Source organism: Lethenteron reissneri, chromosome 45 (genome assembly GCF_015708825.2).
Source record: "Lethenteron reissneri isolate LAM-NWPU_2019-01 chromosome 45, ASM1570882v1, whole genome shotgun sequence".
Taxonomy (NCBI): domain Eukaryota; kingdom Metazoa; phylum Chordata; class Hyperoartia; order Petromyzontiformes; family Petromyzontidae; genus Lethenteron; species Lethenteron reissneri.
This window is the reverse complement of record NC_083823.1, coordinates 366,314-393,845: the sequence shown is the minus strand read 5'-3', so window position 1 is coordinate 393,845 and position 27,532 is coordinate 366,314. Positions and strand designations below refer to the sequence as shown.

The 27,532-nt window shown below is 54.0% G+C and overlaps 1 protein-coding gene across 2 annotated transcripts; it reads right to left on the bottom strand.

Moving 5' to 3' along the window:
• LOC133353853 (matrix-remodeling-associated protein 5-like) lies at positions 1 to 26,542 on the bottom strand. 2 transcript variants are annotated; one of them, XM_061570302.1, is made up of 10 exons: positions 26,413 to 26,542; positions 20,173 to 20,351; positions 19,337 to 19,466; positions 16,915 to 17,311; positions 12,576 to 15,249; positions 11,215 to 11,336; positions 9,740 to 10,652; positions 8,938 to 9,445; positions 7,820 to 8,219; positions 1 to 2,875 (listed from the first exon to the last, which is right to left on the bottom strand). In XM_061570302.1, the coding sequence occupies exons 1-10, from the start codon at positions 26,416 to 26,418 to the stop codon at positions 1,731 to 1,733; spliced, it is 6,474 nt and encodes a 2,157-aa protein (XP_061426286.1). In that variant the 5' UTR covers positions 26,419 to 26,542; the 3' UTR covers positions 1 to 1,730. The 2 variants fall into 2 exon arrangements, with proteins under 2 accessions (XP_061426286.1, XP_061426285.1); XM_061570301.1 differs by having other exon boundaries at positions 11,215 to 15,249.
• Positions 26,543 to 27,532: the final 990 nt, after the last annotated feature.

The window sequence follows — 27,532 nt, the reverse complement described above, 5'->3', positions numbered from 1 at the left end:
CTTATGTCAATGTAGCCCAAGTGTGTCAGCAGCATGGGCGGGCAGCTTATGTCAATGTAGCCCACGTGTGTCAATAGTGTGGGCGGGGCAGCTTATGTCAATGTAGCCCAAGTGTGTCAGCAGCATGGGCGGGCAGCTTATGTCAATGTAGCCCAAGTGTGTCAATAGTGTGGGTGGGGCAGCTTATGTCAATGTAGCCCAAGTGTGTCAATAGTGTGGGTGGGGCAGCTTATGTCAATGTAGCCCAAGTGTGTCAATAGTGTGGGTGGGGCAGCTTATGTCAATGTAGCCCAAGTGTGTCAGCAGCATGGGCGGGGCAGCTTATGTCAATGTAGCCCAAGTGTGTCAGCAGCATGGGCGGGGCAGCTTATGTCAATGTAGCCCAAGTGTGTCAGCAGCATGGGCGGGGCAGCTTATGTCAATGTAGCCCAAGTGTGTCAGCAGCATGGGCGGGGCAGCTTATGTCAATGTAGCCCAAGTGTGTCAGCAGCATGGGCGGGCAGCTTATGTCAATGTAGCCCAAGTGTGTCAATAGTGTGGGTGGGGCAGCTTATGTCAATGTAGCCCAAGTGTGTCAATAGTGTGGGTGGGGCAGCTTATGTCAATGTAGCCCAAGTGTGTCAATAGTGTGGGTGGGGCAGCTTATGTCAATGTAGCCCAAGTGTGTCAGCAGCATGGGCGGGGCAGCTTATGTCAATGTAGCCCAAGTGTGTCAGCAGCATGGGCGGGGCAGCTTATGTCAATGTAGCCCAAGTGTGTCAGCAGCATGGGCGGGGCAGCTTATGTCAATGTAGCCCAAGTGTGTCAGCAGCATGGGCGGGGCAGCTTATGTCAATGTAGCCCAAGTGTGTCAGCAGCATGGGCGGGGCAGCTTATGTTAATGTTGGAGAAAGCAACTAACCTGCAGTGGGTCTCCACCAATCAAAGGGCCACCAGACAATCATTTCACCTCTCTCCACACACCCACACTGCTGACGGTGGGGGTTGACAAAAAAACACAAATCAAGTCATGACCCAAAGTGGTTGATGACATCTTTCCAATGATTGCTGAGTTTGGCTTGTTCCGTCTTGCATGTTTCGTTCCATAAAGATTAAAAATAAAGTTACATCTGCATGCACATTTGTTTTTTTTCTCAAATTACAAACAATATTGACGCATGTATCGGAAAGGTAAGAATTTCAACCGGAGAACCAATAATGTACTAAAAATATAATTGTCAATAAGAGCCAGTAGTGCGTGCCTCACTGTGGTCCCCAGGTCATTGCATGAGTCCAGTGACATCTCGATACTCCCAAGCGGCTCGTTTCTCTGTGACGGACACTCCTGGTATCGCGTCTTGTAATTTATGCGTGCGTTTATACCAAAGCATCACAATAAGTAACCATCCATGGTTGGACATAACGCGTCACGTTGGCCTATTTAAATCCCTTTCCTGGTTGATTCTTCCAGCCATAGGCAAGAGAGAGGGGGAGTCAATCTAAACTGTATTCTCTGCATTGTAAATTAAATGAATCCGTAAAGTTTAAAAGACGGCATACATTTTCTTCCTGTGCGTGAGATACATTTATTTAAAGAATTAATTCATTTGTCTTGCTGCTTTTCCTCCAAAATCCCTATTGAATAAAACCCCGCCAATTTTGTAATCGAGAGGTGAACCCGGAACCCCCAAATGGAGTCTCTCCATGGTCGCCGGCGGCCGCCCCGAAGGGCAGGCCCCCCGCACTCCGCGTCACACCACGCGCACGCTCGTGCGCCGCCACTCCTCCCCGACGGCATTCCTTGCCGAGCATCGGTAGAAGCCGGCGTCGCGCGCCGCGGCCGCCGCCACGACCAGCGTGCCGCCCGCGAGCACGTAGCGGCCGCTCCGCGCCGAGCGCATCGCTGGGGTCCCCGTCGACAGCCGCGCCCCGTCCGGCAGCTCCCACCCTACCTCAGGCCCGGGGGCGCCGCTTGCCGTGCACGGCAGGCGCAGCGGAGCGCCGCGGAGCACCGCCATGGCGGGGGGCGGCCCGTCCACGATGCGTGGGGCCTGTGCCACCACCACCACCCGCACCGTCCGGCTCTCCCCGTCGGCGGCGGCGCCGGCGGCCCCACGAGCGGTGCACACGTACGCCCCGCCGTCGCGCGTCAAGCTGTCGCGCACCGCCAGCGTGCCGTTCGCGAACAGCGTGCGGCGGCCGCTCGCGCCGGGGACCTCGACGGTGATGCTGCTCGGCAGCCGCCACGACGCGCGCCCGGCGGCCACGACGCAGTGCAGCCATAGCGCGTCGCCGGCGAGCGCCGCGACGGTGCCGCCCGACATCCACGCGATCCGCGGCCGCGGCCCGACCTCCAGCAGCACCGCCCTGTCGGCCGCGCCATTTGGGCCGCGCGACGAGCAGCGGTAGACGCCGGCGTCGGCCGGCGTCGCGCCGCGCACCAGCAGGGCGCCGTCGAGGCCCGCCGAAAAGCGCGTGCCGCGGGTGCCGCCGCGGGCCAGCTGGGCGCCGCCGGGCAGTGTCCACGTCGTTCGCGGGGGCGGCTCCCCGCGCGCCGGGCAGGCCAGCGCCACGGAGCCCCCCAGGGCGACCTCGGCGCGCTCCGCGGTGGGCGCGAGGAAGGAGGGCGGGGCGGGGGCGCCCGTCACGGTCAGGTCGACCGAGAGGCGGGCGTCCCCGCCACCGTCGGCGCCGCGCGCCACACACACGTAGCGCCCGGCGTCGGAGCGTGCCGCCGAGCGGATCTCCAGAGAGCCGTCAGCGTGGGTCAGCAGGCGACCGGAGGAGTGTGGCACCGGCAGGAAGGCGCCGGAGGGCGTGATCCACACGACGTGGGGTCGGGGGTCTCCGTCCGCGGCGCAGGGCAGCAGCTTGCGCGCGCCCTGCGCCACCGAGTCTGCAGGAGGAGCATCGAGGATACGGAGGGTTGGTATTCGTCGGCGCTTACAAACATTTGCGACTCAAACGCCCGAACTTCACATCCAATCTCAACCATTCCAATGTCCTGCCAAGGGGATGCCAGCGGCAGCTGTTCCAGTGTTTCACGAGGTGGACGTGGTACAGGCCTGTAAGGGAGATGCAATGACGGTGATACCCTCTATTTGTTTAGGAAAGCCTCTCATTGCGATGTTATGTATTAATGCGCATTTGTGGGGGGAAATTAGGGTACTGATTGTATGTATGTTGAACTTCTTTCGCATCGTACGTAGCCAACCGTGCTAATCGAAGGTGCGGGGGAAGGTCAACAAACTAAACACAAAAAACACTCCGAAACAAAGTTTTCAATTTAAATGATTGGTACGTGAGAATAACACTCAAAGCTCCACACGGATGGATTCAATGATTCCGCACCTCCAATGAGCACGGTTGCCTACGTACGGTGTGAAAGAAGTTCAACACGCGTAAATACATATCCATCGCTGTACCCACCTGGTGACCGCCTTGCAGCCCAAGCCAATACCTTCAAGCACTGAGAAGGCTCAATGCTGCTTTAGCTTCTGAGATCTCGACGAGCTTGGACGTTGTTTAAGACTAATCCGGTCATCGGCTGGTAACAGGATAACCTGTGCTTGCGTCACCACGCTCAGCCCCGTTGTCCTTTTACTTATCGAGCGCAGGGATTCTCAAGCGAACGTATCACAACCCTCCCCTCCCCCCCCCCCCCACGTGGGGTCCCACTGCGATCAGAGAGGGGTCAGAGGGGTCAGCTTCGAGTGTCGAGGCCTTAGAGGCCATAATGGTCCCCATGGTTCTAGGGCACCGCTGTTTTCCGTGGATCGTGTTGCCTCGTCCGGTCGCTTTGTGCAAACGCGACGTGGGTCGTCGCGTGCTGCCGAGAGCTCGCCACGCTGGAGACGCCTGCGTCGTCGTGCCGGCAGCACTGGCTCACTGCCACCGGCGTGGCCATGACGAGCCTTCTGAAGGTCAGAAAGACACCCGCCAACTTCAAGGCTCAAAGGATCTCTGCGGTACTGGCTCAGTGCCCTGACATGGCCACTATGAACCCAGCTGCAGAGCTTGACAGCAGAATGTGAGCAGTGCAGGTTCATTATGTCTGACACCGCCTTCGTGAGCTCTTCACAAAGAGCTCAGATTATGGCTTGGTGCTCTGAATTGACAATTATGAGCCTGCTGAAAGGGGGACAAAAGAGAGACAGAGCCTGCAGAAGGGCTTCAAGCCAAGATCTCAGTGGTGCTCGCATAGTACCTCGGCACAGCCAGGGAACTCTACGGCTCGTGTGCGGAGCCACGTGAATCATTTCAACGTGGACCCATGAGGAATGGCAAACTGTTGAGGTATGCCATCATCCAGTGGATAGATCACTGCTGCTGTTGTTAAGAGCATGTGCACCTTACGAACAAAGACGGTCACTGCATCGCGCGCTTTCAGATGCGCTTCTGCGGCCGTCTGGAACCCTCTTCCTTCCGATATTAGAAAGCCACTGGAGCTATGCACTTTTAAGTCTAGATTGAAACTCATTTTTTATAACTGCTTTATGTGTTTGTTGACCTTGCCCCGCACCTCTGATTAGCATGGTTCGCTACATAGGGTGTGAAAGAAGTTCAAAATACATACATACACACACATACAGTGAGGGAAAAAAGTATTTGATCCCCTGCTGATTTTGTACGTTTGCCCACTGACAAAGAAATGATCAGTCTATAATTTTAATGGTAGGTGTATTTGAACAGTGCGAGACAGAATAACAACAACAAAATCCAGAAAAACGCATGCCAAAAATGTTATAAATTGATTTGCATTTTAATGAGGGAAATAAGTATTTGACCCCCTCTCAATCAGAACGATTTCTGGCTCCCAGGTGTCTTTTATACAGGCAACGAGCTGAGATTAGGAGCACACTATTAAAGGGAGTGCTCCTAATCTCAGCTTGTTACCTATATAAAAGACACCTGTTCACAGAAGCAATCAATCAATCAGATTCCAAACTCTGAACCATGGGCAAGACCAAAGAGCTCTCCAAGGATGCCAGGGACAAGATTGTAGACCTACACAAGGCTGGAATGGGCTACAAGACCATCGTCAAGCAGCTTGGTGAGACGGTGACAACAGTTGCTGCGATTATTCGCAAATGGAAGAAACACAAAAGAACTGTCAATCTCCCTCGGCCTGGGGCTCCATGCAAGATCTCACCTCGTGGAGTTGCAATGATCATGAGAACGGTGAGGAATCAGCCCAGAACTACACGGGAGGATCTTGTCAATGATCTCAAGGCAGCTGGGACCATAGTCAACAAGAAAACAGTTGGTAACACACTACACCATGAAGGACTGAAATCCTGCAGCACCCGCAAGGTCCCCCTGCTCAAGAAAGCACATATACATGCCCGTCTGAAGTTTGCCAATGAACATCTGAATGATTCAGAGGACAACTGGGTGAAAGTATTGTGGTCAGATGAGACCAAAATGGAGCTCTTTGGCATCAACTCAACTCGCCGTGTTTGGAGGAGGAGGAATGCTGCCTATGACCCCAAGAACACCATCCCCACCGTCAAACATGAAGGTGGAAACATTATGCTTTGGAGGTGTTTTTCTGCTAAGGGGACAGGACAACTTCACCGCATCAAAGGGACGATGGACGGGGCCATGTACCGTCAAATCTTGGGTGAGAACCTCCTTCCCTTGGCCAGGCATTGAAAATGGGTCGAGGCGCACGCTGCGGGCCGTCAACCCGAGGAAGGCTGCGGGACCTGATGGCGTCCCGGGACGTGTGCTGAGGGACTGTGCTGACGAGCTGGCTGGAGTCTTCACAAGGATTTTCAACCTGTCTCTGGAACAGTCCACTGTACCAACCTGCCTAAAGTCCTCCACCATAGTCCCGCTGCCCAAAAAAACCCACATTTCCAGCTACAACGACTACCGGCCAGTAGCACTCACGCCAGTGGTGATGAAGTGCTTTGAAAAACTGGTCCGGAGTCACATCATAGGAAGCTTGCCCCGAAACCTTGACCCACACCAGTTTGCCTACAGAGCGAACCGATCCACGGAGGACGCCGTGGCCACAGCACTACATGCTGCACTGTCACACCTGGAGCAGCAGGGGAGCTATGTGCGGATGCTCTTCGTGGATTACAGTTGCGCGTTCAACACCATCCTCCCACACAAACTGGTGGAAAAACTGGGCGACCTGGGGATTCCACATTCCACCTGCATGTGGATATATAGTTTCCTCTCGGGCCGCAGACAGAGGGTCAGAGTGGGCCGTCATACATCCACAGCCCTGAGCCTCAGTACCGGCTCCCCCCAGGGCTGTGTACTGAGCCCCCTGCTCTACTCCCTCTACACACATGACTGTGCCGCCGTCCACCATAGCTACACCATTGTGAAGTTTGCTGATGACACCACAGTGGTGGGGCTCATCTCTGGGGGGGATGAGTCTGCCTACAGGGACGAGGTGGAGCGGCTGACAGCATACTGCAGGGGCAACAACCTGCTCCTTAACACCGCAAAGACCAAAGAGCTCATAATAGACTACAGGAGAAAGAAAACGGACACTCCACCACTAATCATCAGCGGGGACTGTGTGGAGAGGGTGGCAGATTTCTGCTTCCTGGGAGTCCACATTGGGGAGGGCCTGACCTGGAGCGCCAACAGCACTGAGCTTCTGAAAAAGGCCCAGCAGAGACTTTACTTCCTGAGAATTCTCAGGAATAATAACATCACACAGAAACTGCTGGTGTCCTTCTACCGAGCCTCCATCGAGAGCATTCTTACATACTGCATCTGTGTATGGTACACCAGCTGCACAGTGGCTCAGAGGAAAGCGCTCCAGAGGGTCATCAACACAGCCCAAAAGATCGCCGGCTGCCATCTCCCCACACTGGAAGAACTACACAGTTCACGTTGCATCAAAAAAAGCACAGAACATTATAAAGGACTCTTCTCACCCTGGACACTCACTGTTTGAGCTGTTGCCATTAGGCAGACGATTCAGATCAGTCAAAACAAGGACAAACAGATTCAAACAGAGCTTTTATCCTACAGCGATCACCACACTCAATAATGCGAATTAATTATTAAGTAATAGTGTTTACAATTGACTGTGAAATAGAGATGTGCAATGACAAAATGTAACCTTATGTGGGTATGTGGGTATACTTGGGCTGTTTTTATATATAGTATACATTTATTATCTTTCATTTAATTTTATTTTTATTTTCTTGTTTTATTTAATTTAAATTATGAATGATGCCCTGACTGGTGAGCATTTTAAATTTCGTTGTACTGGTGATAATGACAATAAACGATCTATCTATATATCTATTCCAGCATAAGAATGACCCAAAACACACGGCCAATGCAACAAAGGAGTGGCTCAAGAAAAAGCACATTAAGGTCCTGGAGTGGCCTAGCTAGTCTCCAAACCTTAATCCCATAGAAAATCTGTGGAGGGAGCTGAAGGTTCGAGTTGCCAAACGTCAGCCTCGAAACCTTAATCACTTGGAGAAGATCTGCAAAGAGGAGTGGGACAAAATCCCTCCTGAGATGTGTGCAAACCTGGTGGCCAACTACAAGAAACGTCTGACCTCTGTGAAGGGTTTTGCCACCAAGTACTAAGTCATGTTTTGCAGAGGGGTCAAATACTTATTTCCCTCATTAAAATGAAAATCTATTTATGACATTTTTGACATTCGTTTTTCTGGATTTTGTTGTTGTTATTCTGTCTCTCACTGTTTAAATAAACCTACCATTAAAATTATAGACTGATCATTTCTTTGTCAGTGGGCAAACGTACAAAATCAGCAGGGGATCAAATACTTTTTTCCCTCACTGTACATACAAAGGGGACCGGGAGACGAGGGGACCGGGCGACGAGTCTCACCCTTGATCTCGGGGCTGCTGCCGGCGCGTCCATTGATGGAGGGTGGCGCCGGCAGCACGTCGAGCCGCACGGCACGCGAGTCCTCGCCGGCCGCGTTCCGCGCCACGCACACGTAGCGCCCGGCGTCGGCGATCCGCGCCCCGCGCACCTCCAACGCCGAGTCTTCCCCGCGCACCGACAGCGCCGCCCGGCGCGGGGCCTCCTGGCCCGGCGTGCGCGACGAGCGAGGCCTCCGCGGCGAGGAAGGCGGCGACGATGGCGGCGGGAGCTGGGAGCCGTCGGGAAGTCGCCACGTGACGAGCGGGGCCGGGTCGCCCGACGCGCGACACTCGAGGGCGACGGAGCCTCCCGACGTGATGCGCACCACCGCTCGCTCTGGCTTGTCCTGGATCTGTGGGGCCTGGTTGATACCAACGATGGTGACAGTGGTGATGATGATGATGATGGAGGCGATGGTGTTGATGTTGTTAATGATAAGATGATGTTAATGATGATTGAGATAATGAAAGTGATGATGACAATGGTGATGGTAACGATGATAAAAGCAGTGATAGCAATGATGATGGTTGTCATAATGATGGTAAGATTTAACACGTCATATACAACTCTGACCATGTTTAATGTGCTTACCAGACAAGGCAGTGATTAATAACCAATTGAGCTATATTTTTATATGATTATGCTGTTTTTATAGTAGCCTCATGACTCTTTTCAGGAGGGTTTTGCTCACCTTTCCTGGTCCAAATGAGTACATTTGGACCACGATGCCAGCCCACGGGATCTTGATTGTGCGCTGTGAACCAGAGGGTGCTTAGAATTGTTACGGTTCACACTGCAATAGTAACCGGGGCGGCCGCTTGATTCGAACCACGAGCCCGTGCAACAAGTGGCGAACACGCGACCGCGAAGACCACGTCACCTCCCAAGATTGATTCCTTAGCGAGTGGAGGCAGTGGAGATGATAGTAATGCAGACGATGGATGAGTAAAGCTATTACTTGGCAACTGTGGGCTGCGACGTGCATTTGCACCGCCGGTAATCCCACGGCGCCAGTTAAGAAGAGCTTCACCGTAATGTTGCCGGCGTGCCGCCACCACCGGCGCTCTGCTGTCCCCCACCTGTCCCTCGACGGCGACGCGCACCACCATGGCGTCCCAGCCCACGGCGTTCTCCGCGTAGCACGTGTAGTCCCCACCGTCCGCCGGGCCGACGCCCCTCAGCGCCAGCGTGCCATTGCCGAACGCCGCGTACCGCCGAGCGCCGCCCGCTGCCAACGTCGCTGCGGTGCCGCCATCGCCGCCGGCTCGGGCTCTGGAATCGGCCGGCACCACCGCGCCGTCGGGTAGGCTCCATGAGACGTGGGGTCGCGGCCAGCCGGAGGTCACGCAGTCGAAGCGGAGGTCGGCGCCGTGACGCACGCTCTGTTTGATGCCGCCGCCGGAGGCTCGGGTGTCCCCGGAGTGGCGCTCGATGCGAGCCGGGCGCATGGTGACGGAGACGGCGGCCGCGGCGCTGTCCTCGCCGTACCGGTTGCGCACCGTGCACACGTAGCGCCCCGCGTCAGACGCCACCGCCCCGTCCAGCGCCAGGCTGCCGTCGGGCAGCACACGCACGCGGCGATCCGCACTGGGCGGGGGGGAGGCGGGGAGCGGGTGGAAGGGTGGGAGGGAGCGGAGCGGCGGGGTGAGTGGCGGGGTAAGCGGTGGGATCCTTTAAGCGTTGATTTTCGTCTTAAGGGATTCGGGTCAACGCAATTAATTCGGCCGGTTTTCTGTAGGGTTGAACCGTACCCTCGCGTGACTCGCGTCGAATTATCATTCAGAGAGCAGGCATGCCCCACCATGGCAGACAGACGGAGCTCGTGGATGAACGATTTCGATTATTGTTGGAAACCGCGGGCGCGAGACAAGAGCCACTCACGCGAACCACATGCTGGCCGTCCCGCCCGATGGCAGCCGCCACACCACGACCGGCTGCGGCTCTCCCTCGGCCACGCAGCGCAGGCGGAGGGCGCCCCCGTAAGGCACGGCGACGTCCGCCGGCGGCGGCGCCGCCACGCGGGGCGGCCCCAGCACCGTGACGAGGACGTCGGCACTGTCGACGCCGACCACGTTGGCGGCCGCGCACCTGTACGTGCCGGCGTCGTGCCGCGTTACCGCCGGCACCAGCAGCGTGCCGTTGGCGAAAACCCGCACCCCCGACCCCGCGCCGCTCCGCCGATCGGGAAGCAGCCGCCCGCCATCCCCCGGCAGTGCCCAACTCACGGCCGGCTCTGGCCACCCGGAGGCGGCGCACGGCAGCGAGAGCGGCCGCCCGGCCGCCACGGACACGGCGGCGGCGCCACGCACCACCGTCGGCCCGACGGGGAGCACGTGCAGGCGGACGGTGATGGCGTCGGTGCCGGCCGCGCTCCTGGCGACGCAGGAGTAGTCGCCGCGATCAGACGGGCGCACGTCAAGCACCGTCAGCGTCGCCCGCTCCGACACGGACACGCGCCCGCCGCCGTGATGCGCCGCCGCCGCGGCCACGGACGAATGATCGGGCAGCGTCCACGAGATGGCGGGCGGCGGGCTCCCCTGTGCGGCGCACTCGGCCTCGGCGGTGCCGCCCAGGGACACGCGGAGCTCGCGCCAGCGGGGGGACAGCACCCGGGGCGGGCGCGATTCCACGCGCAGCGCGACGGTTGCCCCGCCGGTGCCGCCGCCGCCCGTCGGCGTCTCGCAGGTGTAGCGGTCGGCGTCTCCGGGAGAGGCGGAGCGGACGGCGAGCGTGCCGTCGCGCAGGACGGCCACACGGCGGCCGGAGGGAGCAGAGGAGAATGCGACGATGGATCCTGGACGCGTGCGCATCATTATCATCGCCCAATGTCATCATCGGCTTACTCGGCAGCAACGACGGCAGGAGTAGAATAATAATCATCGTCGTCTTCGTCTCATTGTCATTATTCTCAACGTCAAGAGTAATAATTTTCTTCAACGTCATCATTATCATCATTGGCAGCAGCTTCATTATTGTCAATGTCATCACTGTCATCGTCAACATTTTGAACATCGTCATCATCATGAACATTATATCGACCCGTGAGCTTACCCGCACCTCTGATTAGCGCAGTCAGATACGTACGGTGCGAAATAAGATCTACAAACATAAGCGGTGTTATTATTGTGAACGACCTGGATGTAAATGAATGCAAAAAAAAATAACTAAAAACGATTTACTGTTACGCTCTCGATTGCACGCGCATGCGTCTTTGAGCGCGAGCTTCGATTTCAATCGATAAATCGTCGCAACGCGCTCATTGGCGGTGAAGCGAAAGGTGTGGGCGGGCACGGAGCGGCGATGGGGGTGGACACAAACGCGGGAGGGCTGGGGGGGGGGCGACGACGACGACGCACCTGTGCTCGCCCTGATCCAGCGCACGTCCACGAAGCCACCGCCCCCCACGCTGCCGCACGGGAGGAACGCGTCTGCTCCCGCCGCCGCGGTGACACTCGGCGCCTCCTCGGCCGCCCCTTGCCTGTCCAACACAACATCGGTGGAGGCTCCCGCGTCCGAACCGTTGGTTCTCCGCGCGTGCCCCGCGTCGGAACCGCCGCCGCCCGAACCCGTCGCCCCAAAGCGCCGGGCAAAGCCGGGGCGGAGCGGCGTGAGTCGCGCCGGCGGTGGCGGCGTCGGCGACTGCTGCTGTGTGAGCCTCGTGCCTCCTCTCGGGCCCGGATTTGGTAATTGCGAGCGCGGCGAGGCTTGTCTGGGGCGTTCTACGGCTTTTGCTTCCGAGGTCAGGGCACCGATGAGGTCATTTCCAGAGCCACGTCTGCTTGGGTGCCAGTTTGTTGACCTCTGAGCTCCAGCGCCGCCCTGGGGATTTTCAAAGCGTTCGGTCGCTGTCAGAGTGGTGCCGAGGGAGTTAACGGCGACCCTCGGGGCGCTGTGCGGCCTTGGCGGAAGTGGATTCCAAAATGTCCTGGTCCTGTCATCCTCCAGCTCGGTCGAAACCACCTTGCGTAAAGGCGGCGGCGTGGGTTTCGCAACCAGCGCCGTGATTTCAGGTCTGTTTGTCACCGCTCCGTTCAACCGTCTCGGGTAAAAATTCCAGAGTTTTGGCAAAAGTGGGTGATATCGCACGGGAGAGTAACCGGGCGCATAGCGGTTGCTGTGGCGATGGTGGTGCTCTTGCCAAGATTGCTGTGGGTGGAACTGCCGAGACGGCGGCTTACGAGTTATGGGGTTGTGCGTCCTGCGAGGCGAGTGATTCACTCCCTGCACACCGCCAGGGTGAAGCGGCCTCTCTTCCTGTGCGATTCCCAAACGGAGCTGATTGCCTGTTTCTCCCCGCGTCACCGGGGCGCTCGCAGAGTGAGTGCCGTGATGGGGGCGCAACCTCGCCGCCCCGCCGGGATCTGGGAAACGTTGGGCAGGCAGCGGCGGCGCACCCACCGGGGCGGCACCACCAAGGCTAAGAACCGCAGATGCCGTACCCTGCATCCGTGCCACGTGCCCTGTGCTCGCTCCACCCACCAGCTGCGACTGCTCGTCCCTCCCTCCCTGTGCGGGGAACGCGTGCGATGGTCTTGGTGTAACGACGGCCTGAGTCTCTACCTCGTGCCCGCCCGATCTGTCTACGTCGTCCGCTCGGCCCAACGCGGCACCACTGTCCATTTTTCCAGTGGGCTGCGTGGGCTGCGCGGCCTCCACGTGGCGCCCGGCCGCTCCGCCCTGCGTCTCCCCCGAGCGGTGCGTCATGCGCGGGCCGTACCTTCGCTCCACCTCCTCGCTACGTCCGAGCGTCCTGTCGTAAGCGCTCCCCCACGCTCCAGTTCTCATTCCGCCTCCTTCGCTCCCTGCGCCGCCGCCGCCCTTGCTCGTCTCGACCGAGTCGCCCCGGGAGCTTGGCTGCTCGCTGCCGCCGGGGCGATGCCGCCCGAGCGACGACGTTCGACCGTCGACAGACGTGGCCTCGGCGAGCTCGCGTTTGTCCCCGGGGAGAGCCGCCTGTGATTTGGTCGGAGCCTCTGGCTCGTCCGTGCGAGGGGAATCGAACGTGTCCCTCACTACACCGCCACCATCAAGTTCATCCACGCCAGGCTCGTAGGGCCTGGCTGCATTTTCCCGTGAGGCTGTGCGAGCCGTTGGATCTTGCATGTGATGTCTGTCCGTGTGCATCTCTTCATGGTGGAAGGAATTTGTTGCTTCTTCCTCCTCCTCTTTTGCCTCCTCTTTTTCCTCCTCTTCTTCCTCAATATGTGCAGCGGTGGCCGTTTCACTTTTTTCTGTCGGACGGATGTCGTGCCATTTGGCCCGCTGGCCGTCCGTACCCTCCGAGAATGAATTGAGATGGTAGTTGGGCTCCATCGCGCTGTCTTCTCCCAACGGCTCGGGTGTTAAGATCCGGTTGATGGGTGGTGAAGGGACAGCGCGGGGTACAGAAACTATTCCCGGTCTAGTGGTAGGAGGATATGGAGGCTGTGGCGTGGGGTTGGGGTTAAATTTAGCGACGGCCACGTCCACATCGTCCGCCGACGACTCCTCGTTCTCAGCCTCGGCCCTACCATCGCTCCCACGTGTCGATTCATCATCGGCCCGCGACCTCCCACCTCCCTCCTCTGTAACATCTTTGTTATCCTCCTCCTCTGTCTTCTCCTCCTCTTCCTCCTCTTCCTCCTCCTTTTCCTCTATCCTGGCGGGAGAGGTTGTGTGTGGTGGCTTTGTGTGGGGCAGCACCGACAGTGTGGGTCTCACTCGGGGACTTATTTTGTTGCGGACATTCTCCAGCACCTTCGCCCACCAGCCAGGGCCAAATCTCGACAGTGTTGAGTGAGGTCGATTGCGGGAGCCGAGAGTTTTCGTCTCAGTCTTCACCGATCTCTCGCCTTCATTGTCACCATCATCATCATCATCGAGGTTGTTGTCGAGGTCTTCGGTCTCCATCGTGGTGCTCGTTGGTTCTTCGCGTCGTCCCTGCGTCGCAACGCTTGGCCCCAGCGTGGTGAGCTGGGCCCTCGCTGTCACTACATGCCCCTCCGTGACCTCCCGCGGAATGTAACGCCCGGCGGCGAGTTCATCCCGCGCTCTCGTGGGCGACGCGACCGGGGTCGCCGTCTCCACACTCTCCACGATCTCGTTCGTCACGCGCCCGCCCTCGCCGCTTGCCGCGGTGACCTCCACTTTGTGGACCAGTCGCTCCATGCCCAACTTGTTGATCGCGACGCACTGGTAAAACCCGCCTTCGGTGACCTCCGGCACCACCAGCGTGCCGTTGTCGGTCACATACGTCCCGTCCGACGGCGACGAAGACGGTCGCACGACGCGTTTATTGGGCAGCACCCACGCGACCTCCGGATCCGGACTCCCCGTGGCGGCGCACGGGAGCACCAGCGTTTGTCTCCTCGCCGCTGTGAGGGCGGCGCCGTTGGCGTTGCGCTCGTTCACGTTGCCATCCACGACTTCCACCCTAAACGCGGCGGCGTCACTCGTTTCGTCGGCCCTCGCCACGCACCGGTAGACGCCCCGGTCAGAGGCAGCTGCCAGACGGACGGTCAGGGTGCCGTCCGCGGACACCGCGACCCGCCCGTCGGGCCCGTCGTACGGCGCCGGTCGCCGGGTGCCATCGGGGAATGTCCAGAGCACGCCCGGGTTGGGGAAGCCCCAGGGTTGGCACTCGATCTCCAGCGTGGCCCCCGATGCCACGACAAGGCCTGACTCGGCGGCGTCCTCCTTTCCGATCATCACCCAGGGGCTCTTTTTGTCCGGCAGGTCGGAGAGGTCGTAGGTCACATCGATTTCCACCGACGCGTCCAGATAGAGCTTCGTGGCGGAGGTCAGCCGCCGGTTCAACTTCAGGGAAATCTCCGAGTCGAGCAGCCAGGGCAGGTCGCCGCTCACCGCCGCCCGCACGCCGCTGAAGAAGCCCAAGCCGTTGTCCGACGCCTGCGCGTAGCTCGGCCCAGACCCCTCACGCTCGCCGGGGAATGTCCTCTCCCTGCGCAGCACCAGCGGGCTGTCGCTGTAGTAGGCGAGGATCCTCCACAAGCTCTCCATGTCGCCGGCCTCCACGGCGCACGCCAGGCGCACCGCGATCGTAGCCCGGACCGACAGGCGCCCTTCGGAGACGTTCAGCTTGGCGCCTCGGCCACCGTCGCCGTCGCCGCCCGGCCTCAACGCGTCGCAACCGAGGCCGCCTTTGTTGCCGCCATTGTCAGAAAGGTCGAGGCCGACCTTGCCGAGCGGTCGGCCCTGGGGCCCGTCGGGCCCCACGTCGCCCCACAGCGAGACGTTGCGCAGCTTGAGGGGCGAGGCGATGGAGGGACGCCGACAGGACACAGCCTCCTGCGGCACGGTGAAAAGCTCCTGGCCCCTGTTAGCGGTGGGGCTGGCACACACCGGGCAAAGTCTCCCGCCCTGTGCTCGCTCCCTCTTGCACTTGAGAAGCTCTGCCGGTGAGAAGGCAACGGGGCGTCATCACCATCATCGCCGTCAACGTCGTCACCGCCGGCGTTGTGCGTTTTGTCAAATGTCCAGTGGGGCAAATGGGTGAGAGGGGGGTACAATCAGCGTGATGAAGTATAGTTAAACGATCCCCATTACAGACATGGCATGAAGAGTCCTTCATCCAAAAGTAGATCGACAATTAATTGAAAATAATAACGATAGTTGAATGCATAGCAGGTCATATTGCATTGGAGTGTTAATTTCACTTTGAAATAATAACATTTAGACTGCAATTAACCTCGGGAAGCCTCGCCGAGTCTCAAGACTATTTTTACAGGAGGGTGCTGCTACAATGCTGCAGTGCTACCATGAGACGTTTGGCCAGCATCAACAATGAGAGGCCGTGACTTCTCGCCGGAGGAAAGCCGAGAAACCGGAGAGCACAAAACCATGCGTGGCAGGGGGTGGCACTGAATCGTCTCCGTGGTGACGGACTCAAGAACCCCACCGCTGCGCTTCCACCCCCCTGGCCACACCACGCAGCCAGCCCCAACCCGACAGCAACCCCACGGCAATCCCAAAGCAACTGCTCTTCCCAAGCAGTCTCCCCGTTCGAGCAATAACCGTGCTCAATCCTGCACATTGTTAAATTCACAATCATATTCTTTGGTTCTTTTGGTGTGGCTATCACAAATTATTTTTCGATGTACGTGACTTTACCGAAAGAAACAAAGAACATGAATTCCTTCAGTCACGAAAGTTTTAAGTTAAAATTTCAATTCACAATCGTTAATTCGAGGGAGGGGAAAATGTAACCTGCCCCTCGCACCCCCTCGCCCCCCCGAGGAGGACGTTGTCGGCCACGTACGAGAGACAGAGCTGCCAGAGAAATGTCGTCTTTTCTACCCATCAAATCGTACCCTGGTCACCATCATGAACATCATCAACAGCATCGTGATCGCCATCAACACCAATACCATAAGTGACAGGTGACCGGTGATCGACATCGAAACTTGCTGGGTGGACAGAGGCAGGGGGCAGTGGAAGATGACAGTCTTCACGCAGCCCACTTGCTTACGTGAGAATTCACGACTCATGCCATCAACCTGGCGACTGAACATCGATTAACGAACGATCTCCTGGTCTCTCGAGCAACAACTCATGAGGCAGAGGGATTCTGATTTAAGAATCTTGCATCGTTTGTTTCAATTTCTCGTGCGAGGAGGTCGAACCGGCGACCTTTGGACTGCAAGTCCAGTGTGCTAGCCACTACACCGTGGCTGAATCACACACAAGTTATGACGGAGTGAATTGTAACTAACCTCCGATAATTAACCTTGCACCATCCCATCCGCCTCACGTGGCCTCCTTCATCTTTCGAACCAGGTATGGCTGAACGTCACCTGGAATTCACTCGCTCTCTCACGCCGACTGCTCCCCCTCTCTCTTCAACCCCTTCTCCTGTGCACGCCTCTCCGAACTTCCTCTTTACGGTCAAATTGCGCGCGCGTCGCCAATGCAAATTAGCAAATAAACGAATCGGTCGACCGATAGATCGATCGATCACCGCGGCGCCAACGAGATCTTCGCGGGAACATTCTGCCGTCGCACGGGTGGCCAAAGGTCCATTGTCGCCGCCAACGGCACTGCCGCGGCGGCCGGCGCACCTTTTCCACCGCGGTCCCAGTCGAGGAGCCATCGCAGGCCGCAGTCGCAGGCCCAAGGGTTGTCGTGCAGGAACACCTGCTCGAGCTCGCCCGCCGACGAGAACAGGCCCCGGGGCAGCGAGCGCAGCCCGTTGCCCGACAGGTGCAGCTGGCGCAAGGAGGAGGCCGGCAGTAGGCGCCCCGGCGGCAGCCAGAAGGTGACGAGCGAGTCGCGGTGCAGTTGGCGCAGGCGGTTGCCCTCGAGGAAGAGCGAGCGCAGTGACACGAGGCCCACCAGCGCCTCCGGATGCAGGAACTCGAGCTGGTTGTGGTCAAGGTGCAGGCGCTGGAGGGACGCGAGGCCCCTCAAGGCCTCGCGGCCCAGCAAGCGCACCTTGTTGTGGCTCAGCTTCAGCAGCTGGGCAGAGACGGAAGGGTGGGGGGGACAGACACGGCCATCGGTTGGCAGCGTCACAACAGCTGGGCCAGGGCAGTCGTCATCGTGCTGCCTTCGATTTATTGAAATACGGCAATTCCTCGACTTTACGTCTCCCCCTTTTACGTCGCTTCACAAGGACGCCGTCACTTTATTATTAACACCACCGCTACCTAACCCACACTCACGTCGCCAACACCATCGTCCGTCCTTTCTCTCAGCCTCCGCCTCCACCGCACCCTGTAAATCACTTTGATCGACGTCGTTTCGATGTTCGTCGTCGGACCTTTCAGGAACGCATCCCCGACTGTATTAATAATAATAATAACAGCAGCTCACACGTGCTTTGGGCGTGAGCACCTCTCCGCCCCTTGCCAACCCTTCCTCCCTGCAGCGAGCCAGCCAGCAAACTAAACTTTTTATTCTAATAAAGTTTGACAAGATTGGTAAAGGTAAAATATAAAAAGGCAGCCCTGCAATTCCTTGCACACGCCACTATCAGCGAAAAAAAAAACCTCCAATAGACGAAGCTTTTGAGCACCTCTCTATACGGTGTTTGGCCTACCCTTCCAGGATGGCTAGATATCTTGTAAGAGGTGGGATTACCCACACTTTACCCCACTGCACGTGATCTGCTGATAGTCTAAACCTTGGTGTACCCATATATGCTGCTGGGTGGACAGAGGCAGGTTGCATTTAATAAACTTTGAAGAAACTTTGCACCATTCGTTCAATCCGTGCACCAGGAGAAAGAACCGACGACCTCTAGAGCGAAAGTCCAGTGTGGGAACCCTCACACCATGACATCATCATAGAAATAATAATGTAAACATTGCACTCGGGAAAGCCTGATTGCCCTGACTCGCTTTCAAGAGGGTGCTGAATGTTACGTTTGGATAATCCCATTGATGAGTGTTGAGCAACGTGGGAGGAAACTGGGGCTATTGGAGGAAACCCACGCATACAAGGGAATATCACTATAATAATCCTTACAAATTGATTAAAACTCTTTCCTGTACTATCGATACTCAAAGGAACATCACGATGCGAACTATCGCGGACCTTTAAAATATACGCCATTTCCCCCCTTGGTTTGCTGCGCTGTCAAATTATCGCGCGACCGTATATTCTCACGACGCTGCGACGCTCTGCCAGCTGGACTGAGCAGAAGCCGTCCCAAACCTCCTGGCAGGCAGCGATGATCTGAACAACGTCGCGAGTCCACGGCTGAGGTCCAGAACTCGGCCGCTTTGGAAGCACGCGGCACAAACTAGGCAAGATTGCAGACTACAGCATCGAGATGGCCTGGAGCAATCGGTGGGCTTCAAGCAACGTGCACAACAAACACCTCATCAGTGAGCCCACCACCACACTGCCCGGCTTCCACTACACACAGCTCATCAGCGAGTCAATCAACACCACACTGCCCGGCTTTACTACACACAGCTCATCAGCGAGTCAATCAACACCACACTGCCCGGCTTCACTACACACAGCTCATCAGCAAGCCCACCACCACCACACTGCCAGGCTTCCACTACACACAGCTCATCAGCAAGCCCACCACCACCACACTGCCAGGTTTCCACTACACACAGCTCATCAGCAAGCCCACCACCACACTGCCAGGCTTCCACTACACACAGCTTATCAGCGAGTCCATCAACACCACCATGCCCTGGGTTTCACCTTCCATGGAAACAATGGGCAGCACTTAACTGGCTGTGCACAAACCTTGGAAGGTTTGGATACCTGATGTGACGGTGGCATATCTGCCATTCACAAACTCTCAGACAAAACAATGGAATGGCTATCACTTCAGAGAAGAATGTCTCATGGTCGACCTTCGCTGGTTGTATGGAATCGTCACTGTCCTGCCGTCTCGCGGCCCCAATTGGGTTTGGCAGCTCCACAAACATCGGCGTGATGCACTAACACCTCCCCTCCACAGCGCTATGTTACAGATAATTACGGACGATGATCTGTCTGCGAGTGGACTGCACTGACCGTGAGAGACTTGAGGTCCTGGAAGACCCTCCCGCTGAGCCGCTGGATGCTGTTGCTGTGCAGAAGCAGCATCTCCAGGTGAGGAAGGCCCGGCAGGGACTGCTCGGTGAGCTGCAGGATGCCGTTGTACCTGCGGGGCAGACAGCGAGCACGGGACACTTGCACATCGCTCCGTGTCTAAACGAACACATAAAGCTGAACTACGTGCTTTTATTTTGCCAGGCAAGTCCACTGCGCTGTACAGCTCTTTCTCAAAAGCAACTTGGCTATCACAATTGTAGCTCATCGGAGTGGCTTATAACGTGGACATTTATAGCAGCCAAAGACTCTAAGCGAGTGCTGGATCTAAATGTGGAGGGGGAAACCGGAGAAAAATGAACACGACCACGCCGAGAGAGATATGCAAACTCCAAATATACAGCAGCAGGCGTCAGGGTCGCGATCGAACCCATGACCTCCTGAATACCAGGCGAGGTAGTTAACATCTAGTCACCGCGACGCCCCGACGGTCAACGATCCAGCCACTCCTTTTAGCAGTATGGATAACGATGATCGTGATGATGATAATCACGTTGTTTGTGATGATTATGGACGCTGATTATGTTGATGCTGATAAAGTATTTATGGTGGCAGTGATGATTATTATTCATTATGCAGCGATTCAAGATTGATGATATATTGATATTATGATAATGATGAAGCAGTGATGATGAAGATGCAGACGATAAAGATGGTGATAATTATGACGATGTAGTGATGACGCTCATGAGGTTGATGATGGTAGTGGTGATGATGATGCAGTAATGATGCTGACGATGGTGATGATGCGCACACACCCCAGGTTGACTCTCTGCACGTGCCCGGGCAGGCCGGGCGGCACCGCGTGCAGGTATCTGAAGGTGCAGTGGACGTCCGTGTCCACGTAGCACGTGCAGGCGCGCGGGCAGCCCGCGGCACCGGGGAGCGAACCCAGCAGGGCGAGCACCGCGCCCAGCAGCCACGGCACGGCCATTCCCTGCGGTCACAGTCGCCCGGTCATTCACCAGCCCCCTCACCTACCAGCCCCCTCACCTACCATACTTCACCACGCTGGTCGATGCCGGTTGGTGAGAGGTAACGGGTTTATTCCCGTTAATACCCAGGATTGGTGTGGATATATCCCTCGCAATTGATGTTAGTTTGCCATGAACGGGAATCGAACTTAGGTTGCCTCGCAAGAGGTCGGGCCCCATCTGCCACCGCGCCCTACCCCGAGCCTCTGATCCACAGCGTTTGGCTCAGCCATCGAACAAAGACGGCGGCCACCGCATCACGCGGCGCTTTCAGACGCGCTTCTGCGGCCGTCTGGAACGCTCTCCCTTCCGATGTTAGGAAGCCACTGGGAGCTGTGATGCACTTTTAAATCATCGTCTAGATTGAAAACGAATTTCTTTAGAACTGCTTTTTGTGTTTAGTTTATTGTCCTTCCCCCTCACCTCCAATAAGCACGGCTGGCTACATACGGTGCGTTATAAGTTCATCGTGAATTCGTGCTGGCTGATAGGCGCGAAACCCATTACCTCACCCCCGTTACCTCACCCAAGAGACGGATTGGGTGTTCTCAAGTGATCATCATCATCAGCAGGTAGGTGGGGGCATCCCGCCTGCAGGCGTCGCTGATCGTCATCTGTGTACTTCACACACCTGCTGCTGCTCATAGCTTGAAATACAACACCTCAACCCCTTATGAAATCAGATCCTGACAACATAATGGAAATATGAATAATTAAAAAAACACAGATTACCCAAAGTTAATCATTGACAGCGCACTGCCAATCCACTGCTGTATGAAGATGAAGGCCATCGCACGATGTTGTCATCACTCATGGGGATTGTATTGACCTTCACAAGATCTGTCTCTACAAATTAACATTGCAAAATGTGTTTTACACAACCCACGGCTTTACACGGCTTTCTGGAAGTGCATATCAGCAAGATTGGTCCAACACAAGCAAACTCTGGGCTGCTGCTGACATTCAATGTCTCATCAGAAGAGTCAAGCTGCTCGCTTGGATTAATCCTGGTGAACGAACTTTCAGATGTTTAGAGGCAATGGCCCTCTGTGTTAGAGATACTGGTCTTATTTTTTTAAACAAAACTGGATAATACATAATATTAAATAATAATTTACATCATCGTGGAGAATATAAGTAACACAACAATGGTTATGGTGGTGGGAAACAGTTTAAGAATTGTACTCGGGCTTTTAAAATGTATTTCTTTTCAACGGATTTTATACTTTCAGTATGATATTGTTATATTCGTGTCTGTCTGATGTCACGGTGCCTTCGTATGGCAATTCAGTGCCAGAAATGGGCCACAGATGAACTACACATGAAGCCTCATCTCACTTGATGACTCACCCACAACTTCTCAAGATGCTAGCTTTCGGTTTGTAGCTTAAATAACAACACACAAAAACAACAACAACGTCCTTTGCGATTCAAGAAGCTCGCGGAGCCTCAGGGGCTGGGAGACGGAACGTGTTGACGCACGCCCGAGCGGAGCCACGAATTTCAGGGCGCACTGCGTGTTGTGCGCGCGTTCGCCTGATAACCTGGAGGGCATCTGCAGAGCGGCGCTCGCCACTCTGTAAGACGCCGCGGAAAGTAAGACGCACCCAAAAAGCGTGCGTCTTCGTGGCAAATGCTATTCTTTGCAGCAATGTGTTCGGGAGATGAACGCCGATGATCGCCGCTGGTCGTGATCGCAGGGAATGTAGTCTCCGTCGGACACTCGCGCACGATGCATCGAGAGAGTTGGGTGATCAAAAGCAGCCTACGTAGCAGCTGAATGGCTGCTCTATGGAATAATTTTGTTTGGCGATTACATTCTTGCGAATGGGAATGCGTTCATGAGCTCGATGCCACCAATATCGAGGTCTGCTACTCGCCACGACGAGAGGGCTTCAAGAGTGAGTTGGTGTCGTTTTGCTGTTCCTCTTCCGTTGAAGGAGGGCACACTATAGCGACTTTACTATACGGTGCATAGTTTGAGTTGCATGGCCATGAGATGGCATTACTGTGGCGTATCTTTAGTGTATCTCTGAGTATCTCTATGCGTCTCTATGGGTTTGCAATACGGTCCATAGTCTGGGTTGCATGGCCGCATTCGCACGACTGTGGCTCACGTATTTAATTTTCCATTTCTGAAGATGTGCTCATGGGCCTGTTGTACAGTATGTACGTCTAACTTTTTTCGTACCGTACGTTGACAACGTGCTAATCGGAGGCATGGGATGTTCTGATGGGGTTGATAGTTACGCCAGTGTCTTCGAGGAGGAGGAATGTCAAAGCCAGGAGTTTGAAATACGCCCTCTTTAATGACCAAGCCCCGTATGTTGCTGCTGCTGATGATGATGATTTACACATCCATGTTAACACGAATTCAAAGATCCTCCGATTTGCATCGAGGCGGCTGTAGGATCTGAACCTGTTCTTGGCCTCTCTCCTGTAGGTAAACTCGGCCTGCAGTGAGTAAGCTGATGGTACGTGCTGTGTGGACAACACCAACGTTCAGAGACGATTTGATTGCTTCGCCTGATGACGACCGCTTGTGTTGTGATCGAAACGTCGTAGTTTTATTTTATTTTAATTTGAACCTATCTACGTGACTTTACCGAAAGACCCAAAGAATATGCTTCAGCTTATCTTAATCTTTACTTCACAGCGATGTTTATTCGACGATAAGTTAAATATATGTATACTCTTATTTCTTTCGGTAAAGTCAAGTAGGTAAAAAAATTTAATTAATAAAAATAAAACAATTTCATTTTTTACCTACGTGACTTTACCGAAAGAACTAAGAGTATGAATTCTTGCAGTCACGAAAGCTTCAAATCTAGAATTAAATATATGTATTTTTAAATTTGTAGCACGGATACAAGTGAACACACGCCCTCACAATAACACATCTCTGTAAATAAATGCATTTAGGCCACAGGGTGTTCATTTTAAAACAAATACAATTAATGTAATGGGATCTCCTTTGCCAGTACCAAAATATGACAGTAGGTTTTCCCTTACAGCTTTCTTTTGAGCCTAGTCTCAAAACGGTGTTAGACCAGAGGACGCCAAAAGTATTGTGGTTAATGCAGACTTGTTCATGTTTTTGTTTCTTGTTTGTTGCGGTTGCACCCGATTCAAGAGCCGAATGGCTCACAGGGCTATACCTAATAAATTAAACTGAAAACTGAAACTGACATGATTCCTTGTAAAAGGTTTAATTTTGGTGTTCTAATATCTTAACACAGCTGTTTGTTGCCAGAAAAAAGGATGAACCCTATTCTCAAGATTAACGTGATACATTGCATCAAATCGTACAGTTTTCATAACTATCCAATTACATTCATAACACTATGTGACACAATTTTTGTTCCTGGATAGTAAGTGTTATTTCGTAATTGATCATGCCTAAAAAGTATAGAAAATTACTATTATTCCCCACAAACTTTTCTTTTGTGACCAGGACAGTGATATTTTGAAATGTACCTATTTTCAATGAGAAAACGGGCGAATTTGTATCTTTTCGTTCACATAAAGTCAGAAAAAAAACATATTAATCAAAATTAACATGATTTATACTAAAGTAATACAAAAATGACTACAAAAGATTTAGAAGTGAGTAGTTTTTCGAGATTTACGATTATACTGTAAATCACTTCCACGAATCAGCCCCCAAATGTAGTCTCCCATCATGTTCTCGTTATACTGTCCTTGGTAGCGGCGTTCAAAGTCCAGTATATCCTGGTAGAAGCGCTCGCCTTGCTCCGAGTACGCTGCCATGTTCTCCTTGAATTTATCAAGATGAGCATCAAGGATATGGACCTTGAGGGACATCCTACAGCCCATTGTGCCGTAGTTCTTCACCAGAGTCTCAACCAGCTCCACATAGTTTTCGGCCTTGTGATTGCCCAGGAAGCCACGAACCACTGCGACAAAGCTGTCCCAAGCCGCTTTCTCCTTACTAGTGAGCTTCTTGGGGAATTAATTGCACTCCAGGATCTTCTTTATCTGTTGTTCGACGAAGACACCGGCTTTGACCTTTGCCTCAGACAGCGAAGAGAAGAAGTCTTGAAGGTACTTGAAGGCTGCCGACACCTTATCTACACTTCTGACAAATTGTTTCATAAGGCCCAATTTGATGTGCAGTGGTGGCATCAGCACCTTCCGGGGGTCCACCAGTGGCTCCCACTTGACATTGTTCCTCCCCAAAGAGAACTGGGTCCGTTGTGGCCAGTCCCGCCTGTGGTAGTGCGCCTTGGTGTCTAAATCTTTCGTAGTCATTTTTGTATTACTTTAGTATAAATGCATGTTAATTTTGATTCATGTTGTTTTTTTCTGACTTTATGTGAACGAAAAGACACAAAGTCGCCCGTTTTCTCATTGACAATATGTACATTTCAAAATATCGCTGTCCTGGTCACAAAAGCAAAGTTTGTGGGGAATAATAGACATGTTTTGTACTTTTGAGGCATAAGCAATTAGGAAATAATATGTACAACCCAGGAACAATAAAAATGTGTTACACAGTGTAATCATAGCCAATAGGTTACACCTGGATGACTCCGGGCTGTGATGATGAATGCAATTGTATATTAAACATTTAATTGGTTGCAATCATATCCAATTAGTTGTAATGTACAATTACTGTATAACAGATATAACCATATCCAGTTAGTAATAACATTCAATTTAATTCGTGGATTGTATATAGTAGGTTGATTAAATGTGCGTTTTTTTAAAGGTTTAGGTGATTGTATTAATATAGAATAAAAATGTTGGTGATGTTTTAGGTTTGCAAGGCAACGTTTAATTTTATTTATGTTTCAAGATACTTCACCTCGGCTGCAGGCGCCACACAAGGCGTGGGACTACACTGGAATGAGTTGTGGGTTTATCCAGTTATCGTGCAGATACAGTATAATCACATCCAATTGGTTACATCAAAGTAGTTATCAACAAATACAATGTTAAATGCAATTACAGTCGAAATCATATTGAACTGCAGTTCCATCCATTATAAATGATAATATCCATTATACCGTGACTGAGTTTGATAACACATTACACCTATATCCATTTTCTGTAACTATTTAATTATAATTAATATGCATTGTAACTGTAACTATATTCTGTGTACGTGTCTCTCTCCGAGCATTCATTCATTCACACCTGATGACGGTTGCTTGTGTTGCAATCGAAACGTAGTATTCTATTATTGATTTTACTTTCTTTCTACGTGACTTTACCGAAAGAACCAAAGAGTCATGAATTACAAAAGCCATTATAAGTGTGGTCAACGTGGACAGTCCGGGAGATGGCGTCTGAGATCGTGTGGCAGGAGTTGTTTAGTACCGATATCGATGTTGTTGACATTGATTATGATGCTCTGCAGCACAGTTTTAATGATATTGACTAGGGGCTCGGCAACCTGCGGCTCTTTAAGGGCTGATTCTGGACGTTATTCACGTGCGCGATCGCGGCTCTTGAAATCTTATTTTTCAAAAAGACTCTTATTGTTATTTTGGCTGCCGACCCTTTTTAAATCCTTTATATTAAGTTAACTTGCGCGCTTGCTTGCTTGCTTACGACCGTCAAAATCTTTCGGTCGTTTTTTAACCCACTTCCCGTGATCCAATCGAGCTGACATTTTCCACACAGACTCGTTGTGCGTGACAATTAATGTTCGTAAAAAATTTTTTCCAAAATTTTACACTTTTTAGGACAAAAATATTATATTTAATTACCAATTGCTTAATGGTGGCATGCAATCATCTGACCCATATGTGGCAGCCATCTCAAGCCAGAGGACGAGAGGACTCTAGCCGCCACGCATATAAAGGATTTATAGTGAAAAACTTTGTTTTTATGGGTTATACTTGTTATAGACCCAGTAACGACTCACGAAACAGGTCCGGGTTGGTATCTTAAAACGACGAGACGTCAACAACATTCGTCGCGAGCGCGCCACCAATTCCAGCGGACCAAAGGAGGTGGAATGCGCGCGGTGTCATCACGGGGGGCGAGACGACTCACCGCCATCAAATCTCCCAATCGGAGCTGACTCCGAGACTTCACTTCGCTCCTGCTCCGTCCGGAGCTCCTCCAAAATCTGTTCGTCTCCGTTCGTGCCAACGCCCAGAGTCCGTGCAGATACCTCCACCACCACCACCACGACCTCCTCCTCCTCCCTCCGCCCAGCAGCTCTTGGGAGCGCTGCTCCTCACTCTTTGCCAGCAGTGACTCCGTCGACTCTTCTTCTCGCTCTCTCCTGTCGAGAGAGAGAGCCCTGCCTGCCCCTCCCCTCGTCGTGTGAGAGGCGGCGGAGCTATTAAAGCGTTCACGGAGTGAAACCGCAACTGGGGAACCTCAGCCGGAGAAACCCAATGGGACGGCCTACTAAGAGGGGGGAGGCATTATACGGGGGGGGGGGAGATACAAAGGATTGTATTCCTGAGGCCAGGGATCTTGTCAAAGCACGCTCCAGCACGAACCAATACAGCGGTGGCCAACGTCTCAACAGACCACGAGCCAGACAAGTAGCCACGTTTTCAGTGTACACTGTAAATATTGAGTTTTCAGCACAGCACGGGAGACATTCATTCTTTCTTACTGTTATAGTAGCTACTTTCTACGGTATGCCCCTTCAACAGAAAGCCGCATGTGGTGGATTAAAGAGTCGCACGCGGCTCGGCAGACGCCAGTTGGACTAATCGATTTAAAAAGTCACCCACTTACATTGCGACCCATTGACTTACTGCATAGGGCCAGGTGTCGTTACTGAGTGCAGGCGGTGCAAGCGCACCGGGGACCCATCGGTTGGAGGGGACCCATCGTTTGGAGGGGACCCATCGGCTGGAGGGGACCCATCGGCTGGAGGGGACCCATCGGCTGGAGGGGACCCATCGGTTGGAGGGGACCCATCGGCTGGAGGGGACCCATCGGCTGGAGGGGACCCATCGGCTGGAGGGGACCCATCGGTTGGAGGGGACCCATCGGCTGGAGGGGACCCATCGGCTGGAGGGGACCCATCGGTTGGAGGGGACCCATCGGCTGGAGGGGACCCATCGGTTGGAGGGGACCCATCGGCTGGAGAGGACCAGGGCGTGGGGCTATGGAGGGGCTGGTGAGGTTGACAGCTCCAAATCGTATCTTT